This window comes from Neopsephotus bourkii, unplaced genomic scaffold (assembly GCF_033783945.1).
Source record: "Neopsephotus bourkii isolate Nb327-2 ecotype Australia unplaced genomic scaffold, CSIRO-AGI_Nbou_v1 NB_86, whole genome shotgun sequence".
Classification (NCBI taxonomy): domain Eukaryota; kingdom Metazoa; phylum Chordata; class Aves; order Psittaciformes; family Psittacidae; genus Neopsephotus; species Neopsephotus bourkii.
The window spans coordinates 46,906-59,082 of record NW_026900603.1 but is presented as its reverse complement, the minus strand read 5'-3'; the positions used below and the strand labels follow the sequence as shown (position 1 = coordinate 59,082).

The following is a 12,177-nucleotide window of genomic DNA, read 5'->3' as shown; positions in this document are numbered from 1 at the left end:
CAACGTGAATGGATTCTCCAGTCAAAACAGAAAAGCCACACTGGATCTGCACCTAGCAACTGCCAGGGGCACCGCGAGCTGATGGAGCGATTTCATGTGAGCAGCTGAGTCTGCATGCTGAATCACTCATGGCACCATCTGTAAAAGCCTCTCCTGTTTCCTCTCTTTTCCCAGGATGGAGCTAAAGAAAGTTCACACAGAGTAGGAGCAAACAGAGTCTGTGTGTTTCGTACACTCCACCTATTGGCACATTGAGCATCTCCAGGTCATCCTGAAGTCATCTAAGTTCAGGCTGGCACTGTACAGCTTCAGAGTTCACCTTGCATGCCCAGGTAACTATCCCATCTAACGCAAGAGCAACCATCATTCTCTGACTGCGCAGTATTTATCTTTGTTACCCAATTTTAAAGTAACAAAGTGAAAAGTGAAGGATCACCTGTCTTTTACCCTGAAAAGCCTAAAGAAACGGGATTAAAAGTGTATGTACTCTAGATCTCTGTGGTGTTCACAGCACTCCATAGAACATCTCATCTGCATTTTTGCAACTAAAATAATTCAAATAAACTACCATGTCTTGTTTCTCACTCCACTACAGGGTTAGTGTCTGTAAAAATAACAACAAAAAACGACCCCCAGCTGATGTCCTCATCCTGTGGAATACCTTCGTATTAATCTTTTGATAAGAGCATTAAAAAAAAAAATATCAAGAACCTGTCATCCCAGAAGACATTACAGGTTCAGATCCAAGATCTTAGCCACAGATCCTAAGCATAGCTGTTTTATACACACCTACTAAAACCAGTGCTATTCCTCACACCAAATGTTTAAGATGGCCCACAAAATACTTCAGATTTTCCACTTAAAAGGACAACATTATGAACACAGTTACCATTTCACATGGTTTAGTATCTGAACTGTAAATTATCCTTAAGTCATTCACAAAATCTTTTTTTCTTTTTCTTTTTGAAAACAGAGATTGCATGCATACCAAAACTCCTAAAACCCTCCAAGCATTTTGGGGTGTTGAAATCCACCACCCCTGCTTGCAAACTGCAAGGGCACTGCCTGCCAAAATTCTAGTCCATGCCAATTAGCATTCTTACTGACCAATTCCCATGCACTGTCTGGCAAATAGAAGGGTGCAGGATCCATTCCCAAAAGGCAGTTCACATGGGAACTCTACTTTAGAGACAAAAATGTTAGACTGGCTTCCAAGCCTGGAAATAATGCAAATACACCATCACAGTCTGAACTTTACGTATCATTTTCCACAGGATTTTACCATTAACTTGCAGTTGTTTGTGACTGCTTTTTGTTCTCTTTATATTTAATGAATTATTAAGTCCTGTTGTAATTTCTTCTCATACTGTTTGGATTTGGGGGCCTAAGGGAATTGTGTACTTGTTTGTTTTACTTTTGAATCCCATTTCTTTTTTGCTTCTGTTGCAGATAGATGAAAGACCAAAAAAAGTGGGCATACGAACTTATTGTATTAAAATGGTTTTATGCAGTGTTGTCAGAAATACCCGAAGTTATTTTTGCAACGTGTGCCCCTTTATAGGAAGTTTACATGTTACATCAGGACAAAAAATGGCCAGGTGCAAATCTTTTATTTAAGGCACAATTCTCTTGCAAAGAGAGTTCCTATGAGACAAATATCATTGTGAGATAATATACTCGCAAGCAACAATGAACGTCTTCAATCCAGATTGTTTACTTCTTCGTGTGGTTCAAGTTAACAAGGGAAAAATAACAAGTGTTTTTAATGAAGATGTTGACTCACTTAACGTTTTTTAAGAGGAACCGTTTAAAGAGCAAACATTTTGCAGCCACTTAAGTTTCTTACTGGAACTATCTTGAATGGCTGGATTTCCAGTTATTGCAGGAATTGTTTCTATTTGCGAACCCTTCTGGAGAAAAAGAACTCAGGGTATATAGCCCATACCTTCTCATTTCTGGCTATGAGCAACACAGAGAAATTTTACACATACACTTAACCTTATGCAGATTGGTGTGAAACATTTTATCTCAAGTTTCCAGCACTATTTTCAGTCAGGAGAAACTTTTCCTCTAAACGTAACAGTCCTAAAACATCAGCGTTCATTCTTCATCCCCGAGGCCTCCTTAATCGAGTTTCTCAGTAACTCCCATGAACAGCAACCATGAGTAAGATGGTTTACTATCACATTGTAAATGTAAATTACTGTTTACGCTTGGTCTACTACTGCCATAATTAATCATTAGCTGGAGAACAGCATCTATGTCAAACAACAAGGGCTGATTACCAACACACCTCCATCAAAGACAATGTGTTAAACCCTGAAAAGATGAAAACAGGAAAGCTTTTATGGACTGAATACCAGTAGGTGGAAAGGATAAAATAAACAGCAAAGGATTAAAGGAAGAAAAGTGTCTAGGGGCTTTTTTTTTTTGTTTAGGTTGGTTTGGTTTTGCTCTTTTTCTTTTTTCTTTTTTTTTTCTTTGGGGGTGGTCTTTTGGGGGGGTATTTTTTATTTTATGACATTAAAGAAGGTATTAATTTAATTACAGCTGAATTATCCCAATTATGTTTTCACTGTCAGACAAGGAGTTAAAACAAAGTAAGAACAAGTGAATCCAATGTGAACAAAAAGATGATTTGTAAGGTCTGGGATGGGTCTCTGAGAAAGCAGGGCTAGCAAAAACAATGACGCTGTATTTGAGCAAACAAAGGATGAAGGAACAGGTAGCAGCTTCAGCTGAAGGAAGAACCATGAGGAGATATTTTCCATATGCAGCCGGGAAAGATACAGCAGAAGTCATCTGGCAACAGCTTGACTTTAACAGGAAAAAGAGAGAAAAAAAGCTATGAATGCTATGAACCTTGCCAAGAGGTTGATATTACCATACAGGGGAGTGGAAGGGGAGTGCAAAAAGAGAGAGGGAGAATAAGGAAAATACAAAGAGAGACATTTTCAGTATATTTGATTTAATAAGCCAAAATATGCAGAAGGACAGAGTCCTGGCTACAGAAAACAAGCATTTTATCACAGAATTGCTCTCCAGTCCTCACATGCCACCTGTTGGTTTTTTTTTTTTGAGAAAGAACTAACAAATCAGCTGTCATTTCTCTCATTCTTTAACCTTAGTGTTTAAAACTTCAGATTTTAATATACTGTCTGTTCCAGGGGACCAGCAACAACCAGTAGCAACCAGGCAAAATCCAGACTCACAATTGCACCTTCCCATAGAAAAGCCACTAATCATTTCTTTTGTTGAAGGTAATATGGGAAGCATTGATACACATTATTAAATCATTCCTGACCTAGTCAATCTATGCAAATACAATCAAAAGAGTACAGTACTTGCTCACCAATTATCCATTTTGGTGCTAATCTTTGGCCAATTAATTCTGCCAAATGATTGCTTTCCAGCTGCCCACTATATCAGATCTGTATCAGTGCACTGAAGATGCCTAGACAGAGGAGAGCATTTCAAGGTGTAAGAAGTCTAAACCTCATGAGGTGCCAAAAGCCTTTTCAAGATGAAAGACTGTATAAAATTCCTGCAAGCAGAAAGCACCCTGTTATCTCAGAGGAGCCACGTTCCCCCTCAGGAGATCAAGCCCACGATTCGCAGTTTGGAGATCTAAGCTGTGCTGCATGGTATTATTGATTTTTCCAGATGCTTTTTATTATAACTACAGCTCCACCCCTACTGTTCAGTCAACATCCAAACATGCGCGACAGTAAAGAATGTAAAAATTTGCATTCAAAGCTGTGAGAAAAACAAAAGGTGGGTAAAAGTGAAAAGATTATACTTACATTTTTAAGCAGTAACTATCCTTTTAGCTTGTTCCTTAGCTTTGTTTGAGGATACCTGCATTTTTCACATTTTTTTTCCTCCACACTGCAGCACCAGGCCTCACCAATATATTGAAATACTTAACATCTACACTGTTTGTACTTACTGAAATACATGTTCATCCTCGACCCTGGATCACACAAGTCCTTACGCACACATCTAAGTTCCCCTACCTTTATTTACTAGCAATCAAAACATGAATTACACTGTCAATTGCAATACACGGGAAATCCACAGTTAAAAGGGAAGATCATCACCATTAGGACAGAGAAATTACAGACCTTGTTCATTAATAAGACAACATGGAGTGCAGAATAAAACTAATTAAACACCATCAATAATCCTTATCCAACACAAAAGCAGTTTAGTATATATTGGATAAAATCCTTCATAAGCCAACTTTTTATTTAAGAAAAACAAGAAGGAACAGAGTTTGCGAACTGGTAGTACAAGTACATACGTGGTTTTACACTACCAGAAACAGAGAAACCAAAGTTAAGCAAATGCTGACCTCCACAAATACCTACCAAAATCCATCAAGGCAATTACTTTCATAGTTTGTAATGAGAACTCCCGACACCCTAGTAACTTTCTAATAGCACTTTCTATTCTTATTTCCTTTTCAGCTCTGTAAGGAGCTAAGAGCACATCAGTAAGTGATATTAAAAAGAAAACAAGTTACTGCAAATTTAATCAAAAGCACAAAATGACAACAGAGGTAGCTTTAACCCATCAGCTTAGCTTAATTAGAGAGGCTTCTCATCTGCAACTGTCACCAAGAGTACCTGTTGTAACTGTACAATTAGAGGCTCAAGCATGAAATTAGGAATACAAACCCTAGTACGCAGTTTCCAATATGCGTCAACAGAACACAGCACAGAACCTATTCAAACTTGCATCTCTTTCCTTATCTTGTCTTACTATTTTGGACTGTTAACAGCATCATCCCAGCAGCTCAAGGCACTTGCCGTTTACAGTTCTGACATTGCTTACAGGATAAATATATATTCACTAAATCTCCTGCCTGCTGTCTACATAATCCCTTAACCTTTCCCTTTCTGCAGCTATGGTTCTCTGCCGCCTTCTCATTTCTGGCCTCTCTGCTCTTTTCATGCTCATGCTGCCTTTCCTTTCCCACTTCTTTTTCCATATTGTCAACATTTTGCATATCTTCACACTGAGATTCATGGTCACTATTCTTTAACTTCACAGCCCTCTTCAGCATGCTGTTTTGGTTTTGACACTTTATTAAGGGATGGGAATGTTAATGAGATGTTAAAAAGAGTTCTTTGGTTAGCAGATTTCTATTAAATTTAGCATCTGCCTGCAAGACGCAGACCAAGCAAAAAGTATTAATCAAGAAGGCAAGTTTCAAGTCATCAATGTGCTACAAAAAGACCTAGACAGGATAGGACACAATTTAGGGGGGGGGGGGCTGATTTAAAACAAAAAATCAAGCAAGTAAATTTTTAGCCAAGCTAAAAGCAGCATTATTCAGTCAAACTGCACAGAAACTGCTCCTGAATTGAGACAAAAATAAACCTAAGAGGTCACCTTATACTATTTGACCACCAGTGGCTTTCTCAGACGAACCTTCTCAGATTTTGTCACCCCCAATTTGACTTTGGCAAAAAAAAGGTAAAAGGTCTAAGAACAGACCACGAGGAAAACAAAGCTTTCCTCTGCTTGTTTTCTTCCTGACTTCTAAACCAGCTTTAAAATTACACATTCTCCTTGCTCAGAAGCTGGGTATACTTAGAAAATCAAGTTTGTTCTTCTAAATGGCAATCAAATAACCATTTAGGTACATTAAACAAAAAATCAGTAGTATAGCCAGGGGATTTTGGGGGATATCTATACCGGGTTTTGTTTGGGAAAGCTCACACAAAGGAAAATCTGCATCATTATAAAGGCCTGCTTATCACACAGATTTACGTATGGGCTGAGGAACAAGAAGATCCAATCAGACCGTATTTCTACAAACAAACACACAGACAACGAAGTTCACTACCACTGTCAATAACAAGTTCCAGCTGAGAGAAAAGCCTCATTCATGCCAACTTTATCCTTGGTTGTGCATAGCTTGACCTCAGCAGCTCAAAAGTAGAGTAAAACTTTCATTAATTTCAAAAGTAAGTAATATATTTAACTTAGCATTTTTCAAGAATGAGCTTTTAATTTTGTATTAACCTCTTATAAAGAAATACATTTTGAGTTATAAAGGTTACTAATATACACTTCGATTTTTAAAAGCCCACACCCTAAAGCATGCCAGTGGCACCACTGAACCCAAGGTGTACTTACATATTTAATAGCAATCTATCATATCAATAGTTAACTTTACTCAGAACTGAAATAAGCACAAGTAATCTTACAGGATAAACCAATAAATAAGTAAATAAACAAAACTAACCTTACTATTTAAGATACTGTGCTGGTTTTGGCTAGAGCAGAGTTTGTTTTCTTCATAGTATGTAGTATGAGGCTATGTTTTAGATTTGTGCTGGAAACGGTATTGGTAACTGTTATCAACAGATGGGATGTTTAGCTACTGCTGAGCAGATGCTTACACAAAGTCAAGGCCTTTTCCACTCCTCATCCCAAACCACCAGCGAGCAGGCTGGGGATGCACAGGAAGTTGGGAGGGGACTCAGCCAGGCCAGCTGACCCCAGCAGACCCATGGACTATCCCATACAATGTCACGCTCAGCAATAAAAGCAGGGGAAGAAGAAGAAAGGTGGGACACTGGAGTGATGGTGTTTGTTTTCCCACGTCACCATTACACGAGATGGAGCCCTGCTGTCCTGGAGATGTCTGAACACCTGCCTGCTGATAGGAGGTGGTGAATGAATCCCTTATTTTGTTTTGCTTGTGTGCACAGCTTTTGCTTTACCTGTTAAGCTGTCTTCATCTCAACCCACGAGTTTTCGCACTTTTACCCTTGCGATTCTTTTTCCCACCCCACTGGAGTGGGTGCAAGTGGCTCTGTGGGACTTTGTTGCCAGCTGGGGTTAAAACACAACAAATGTTTACGCTATTGCTACTAAAAGGTTAATTAAATGTGTGAAGTTACTGCATGAAGCCTGAAAAAATAGAAGCTAAGTGCTCATTATGCCGATGACTCAGAAAATAAGTATCTCATTAGTACCTCCAGAAAGGAGGTCTTCCTGCTGCTCCAGACACATTTCCAATAGTTTTGAATACCTGCTTCCCCCAGTGCCCTCCTTCAAGCCTTGGTTCTGTGCTTTATCAGGCAGACTGCACAAGCAGGTCACCTCTTCCTCTTGCACATGGAAACAAACAGTGGCCACTGGTCCTCCAGGCTGTTTTTCATAACCTTTTCAATTTTAGCGTTGCCACTATGACTTCACCTTACTGCTGCTGTAAGACTGCCCCGACATACAGGTCCCAGAGAGGCCTCACAAACAAACAAAAAACATGGCAAAATACATGTCATCACAAGAATTAGTTAAACATCCCTCGGGTCCTAGCCCTTTCCTGTGTCCGTCACCACTTCAGCTAATTTGCAGTAATGAATTCTCTCAGATGCGGAGGACAACACACTGAATCATGACCTTTGAGTTGCAAACCTAGCCTTGAGCAACTTGGTGACCTACATGGCGGCTGCACAGCTCAATAACTAGTTGGCTGGAGTCTGCAAATGCAAATCCCCACAACACCCCATATGCTGTCACTACACTGTCTGTTATAAAACTTTATTTCCAAAAGCAGGCTTTATTAGCCTGTTGGCTTGCTGAAACACTGCTTTGAAAGAACTTTAATAGCAAAAACAAAAGCATATTTTATTTTACTTCCTGAACACTATGAAATGTGCATCAGGAGACAGAAACAAACAACCCCCCCCTCCAAAACACACACACACACACACACACACACATATATGTAGCACCTAAGTAGATCTGCTCCTGCCTTCTTTTCCTAAACTACATACCAGTGTTTTAGCTGAGTAACACACACTTCTAGCTGCACATTTTGCAGGGCCAAAGACATACAGTGCACCCATAAAGATTTTAATTAGCTGACATCTCTGCCCTGAAGTGGTACTGAGGCCCTCTGATACCAGTCTACATGTGCAAGCCAACTGCTGGAAAGATATACTTGAAAAAGTAAGGTTTGGCAAAACTCAGTATGCTAAAATGCAGCAAATCATCAGCTACACGTATCACCATCCAGACTAGCTGTGTATCTCCCCTCCTTTCCCCCTGAAAATACATAGCTAGAATTTCAGTCATCACTGGTTTTTACTGCATCCCATGTCCTTAAAAGACTCTGTTGGGCATTTCTCAGTGTTGTAGAATTAGGCTTTCTTATCTTCTTAATGACCAAAACACAGCTGTCCAACATGTTCCAGCTGGCACAACCCTGCCATCTCTGCTGCTAACCCAGCAGCACATCATCTGGACTATTTGTCCTGCTGCATATGCAGCAATATGCATATACACAACTCACAACTTCTATTTTTTTCCATTCAAAAATGAAATTAGCAAGTTTTGTCCACATTGTGAAGTTCAAATAGAAATCTGATTGAGAGGCTATAGACAAGAAGTTGAGTGAATTGAGATTTGTTAGTCTAGTGTCTTCACAGCTATGCACATACAAGAGGATAAATCAATTATACAGCTAAATTATATCTCTTCTATAGATACAGCAATAGGTAAGGGTTAGCTAGAGACAGAATTTATCAGTTCAAAGCATGTGGCATAGGAAGGACTGAAAGGTAAGTCAAAGCTATGAAATGCCATCATTAATTGCATGTTTCTGCTGAAGTGACCAAGAGCAAAGTAAGTCCTCATCCTAGGATCTGCATTTACATGTTCAGAATTTCAGTACCTAAAAGGGGAAAAAAGAAAACAACAAAACACACAAACAAAAAAACATACCAGGAGCCATTCACACCTTTTAAATATTTCTGGTCAGTGTGGAGACTCAGGAAAACGATTCTAGATGAGTTTATAACAGAATTCAGTTTTCAAGATTACCCTTAGAACTACAATAGTGAAAAAAAAATCAGCTGTAGCCTAAAACACTTTTCCCCTGTATATATGTGGGATGAGCCACCAGGACACAGTAAGATTCAACTCACCTTGCACAATGTAACACCTAAAGTAATGACTATATCTTTCTACCCTGCGGGCATTAAAGGGCGTATTCTTAGCACAGGTAAATCTGTTGAGCACTATAAACCTACAGAACTGTAATGACACCAGCTCAGATTCTGACTTTAAAATCATCATTGTTTAAAGACACTAATCTTTGAAGATGCCAAACTGCATTGGGCTCAGAGAAAATACCCAAGGACCATTATGCTTCCTACCCATATGCTACAATCTCTTAACCACGCTATTCATTAACAAGAGCACTACAAAGACACCGGTACAAGTTTCAGTAATTTCCTGTTACTTCCAGGCTGCATAATATTTGAGTGAAAACTAGTACACAGGTACAGATCGGGAGAGAAGTGTCTGTAGAGCTGCCTTGCAGAAATAGACCTGAGGGTGCTGGCTGACAGCAAGGCGCAGTGTGAGTCAGCCATGTGCCCTGGCAGCCAGGAGGGCAAACTGCATCCTGGGGTGCATCAAACACAGCATCACCAGCTGGTCGAAAGAGGTGATTATCTGCTGTGTTTAGTCATGGTGCAGCCTCACCTCGAGCACCGTGCACAGTCCTGGGCCACACAGTTTAAGAAGGATGCAAAGGTCCTTGATTGCATTCAAAGGAGGACAACAACGCTGGTGACAGGACTGGAAGCCATGTCCTGTGAGGAGGGCTCTTGAGTTTGTCTAGGCTGGAGAGAAGGCTGAGTGGTGACCTCATGGCTCTCTGCAGCTTCCTAATGTGGGTACATGGAGAGAGAGCTCCTGGTCTCTTTTCCCTGGGATCCAGTGACAGGATGTGAGGCAGTGGCTCAAAGCTGCATGAAGGGAGGTTCAGATGGGACATTAGGAAGCATTTCTTTACTAAGAGGGTGGTCAAACACTGAAACAGGCTTTCTAGAGAGGCAGCTGATGCCCCAGTCCTCTAGGTAACTTAAAAAGAGGCATTTGGACAATGCCCTTCATAATATTCTTAAACTTTTGATCAGCACTTAACTAGTCAGGCAGTTGGACTAGGTTACAATTTGTAGGTCCCTTACAATTATTCTAGTCTAGTCTACTCTAGTCTAGTCTGTTTTCTTTTGGTCCAAGAAAAAAATGTTGCTTGCATCTCATGGCACTTGATTTTTTTTAGCCACAGTAGGTTTCTGCATAAGACCGCCAACTTGATCTAAAGCTGTGGATATTTTATACCACCAGAGAGACAGAAAGACCTACTATGCGTAATAAACAACATCCTGAAAAGCTATTCACATCTTCTGATCTGGATGCAAAGTTCATCTCAGTGATTTTATGAATGCCATGGAAATTTACAACAGTGTAACTTGGTTTCTAACACTCGCAGTTTAAGAATCTGTAAGACTTCCATAACGCATCAGTTTGGATCTTGTTAGGACACCTGAAATACTTCTGCTTTCACGCACTACAAACACTGCTGCTACACCAGAAATCCATACTCCTTACTCTTCGCCCTCTTATCGTTATTACTTAAAGGAATAAAAAGGAACTAAGTAATTAGGAAGAGGGACTACAGCAAGTTGGACTTTCTTTCCAACAGCACAACTACTATCACTGAAATCCTTCCTTAAGTTATCTTTTGCCTTGAACGAAGAGGAAAGGGCAGCAGCACTTCAACTCTGCCTACCACCTCGGTAACAGCGTTTCCTCTATCTGCACGCCGCGGGCCTTGCTCCCGGTGCAGGGCTTTCCCGGCCCCGCAGACCAGGTTCCCTCGCACACCACCTCCGCCGCAAGATGCGCCCACCGCGCACTCCGTTACCGCGCTGCGGGACGGGGCCGGCGACACCGAGGTCTCCCTCCTCGCCGAGGACCGCCTCTCCCGGAGGTCGCCGAAGCCCAGCGGGCTCTCATGCCCGCAGGGATGCCGTGCCGGGGGTGCGGCGCACGGCGGACCCCACGGCTCCAGCAGCGGCCGGACGGGCTCCATGCCGTGCCGTTCAATGCCGTGGCGCAGCGCCGCGGCGGGAAGCGGCGAGAAAGGCGCAGCTGCCCGTGCCGCAGGTGCGCGGAGCCCCGCGCAGGGAAACGGGGCGTGAGAAATGCTCCCGCCGCGGCCGCGCCGAGCCCCTGCCCGGGCCCTGCGACCTGCTCTGCGCCGGAGGGCAGCCGCCCGAGTCCCGGCCCGGCTCTGCGCTCCCGTGCTGGGGTGCCGCTGCCCGCCGAGATGCCCCGCCGCCGCCGCCCCTCTCTCCCCGCCGGCACCTGGATGTGGCAGGAAATCTCGGAGTCGTCCAGCAGCCGCACGGTGCATTTCATCTCCGAGCTCAGCGACCTGATGCTGGAGCTCCGGAACCGGATCATCCCGGCAGCCCGCCCGCCGCCGCCCCTCAGGCAGCCGCAGGGGGCCAGCCTGCAGCGGCTCCTGGCCGACCGCGGCACGGCGCGGCACGGCACAGAACGGCACGGCACAGCGGCGGCGCCGCCCCTCAGCCCCGTGGCGCCCAGCCACCGCCCGCCATCCTCCCGCCCGCTGCGGCCGGGGCCGTCGCTGCGTCAGGCTGCGCTCCGCTGGCCGGCCTCAGCATTCTCCCGCGCCCGCCCCCGGCACGGCACCTCTCCGCCCTCACCTGCTCCCCCCCTCGCTGCGGGGCTCCGCGCCGTCGGGCTGCAGGAAAAAGGCAGCCCCGAGGGACAATGGTCAATGCGTCTGTTTGCCTTCTCCGCCACAGGCGAGCCGCGCCTGGCTGTGCGCGCACCTCAGGCAGTGGTACCCCCGTGGTCCCCGGGTACCCCAACACTGCCCTTCGCAGGAGGAGGGCCGTTTGAAGTATACATTTATATATAGACCTTTTGTTCTATATATTACAGAAGTTAGTACAGGAGGTGGGTACGCTGTAAGGAAACAGAAGAAAACAATGCAACTTCATGTAAGAGTGCAAGTCTTGGAAACTTGTTTCCTCAGGGGAAAACGGTCCATTAAGGAGGAGCAGTCTCACCCTGTTTGTTGTGTAAACCTTGAAACAGGGATTAGCACTGTGTTGGAAAAGAAGCTCTTCCTTTTTAAATCTGAAATGAAACACAGCCAGTGCACAATGGGATGTGGCTAAAAGTCTACAAAGAGAAAAATAGTGTTGGCAGCCACACACAAGGTGTATTTCAGTCATTTCACCTCGCTGTCCATGGTCACCTGTATGCGTCCATATTTTGAAAGTAGTTTTGTGTGAATGTAATGTTCTTTGAAAATCCAGTGGAAAAGCC

General features: G+C 43.2%; 1 protein-coding gene across 1 annotated transcript in view; it reads right to left on the bottom strand.

Moving 5' to 3' along the window:
• The window catches only part of FRMD3 (FERM domain containing 3), a 114,083-nt gene extending 102,639 nt beyond the window's left edge, over positions 1 to 11,444 (bottom strand). Inside the window, exon 1 of the mRNA XM_061355161.1 lies at positions 11,182 to 11,444. Coding sequence (XP_061211145.1) covers positions 11,182 to 11,280 — 99 coding nt within the window. The 5' untranslated portion in view covers positions 11,281 to 11,444. The remainder of the gene's footprint in view (positions 1 to 11,181) is intronic.
• Positions 11,445 to 12,177: the final 733 nt, after the last annotated feature.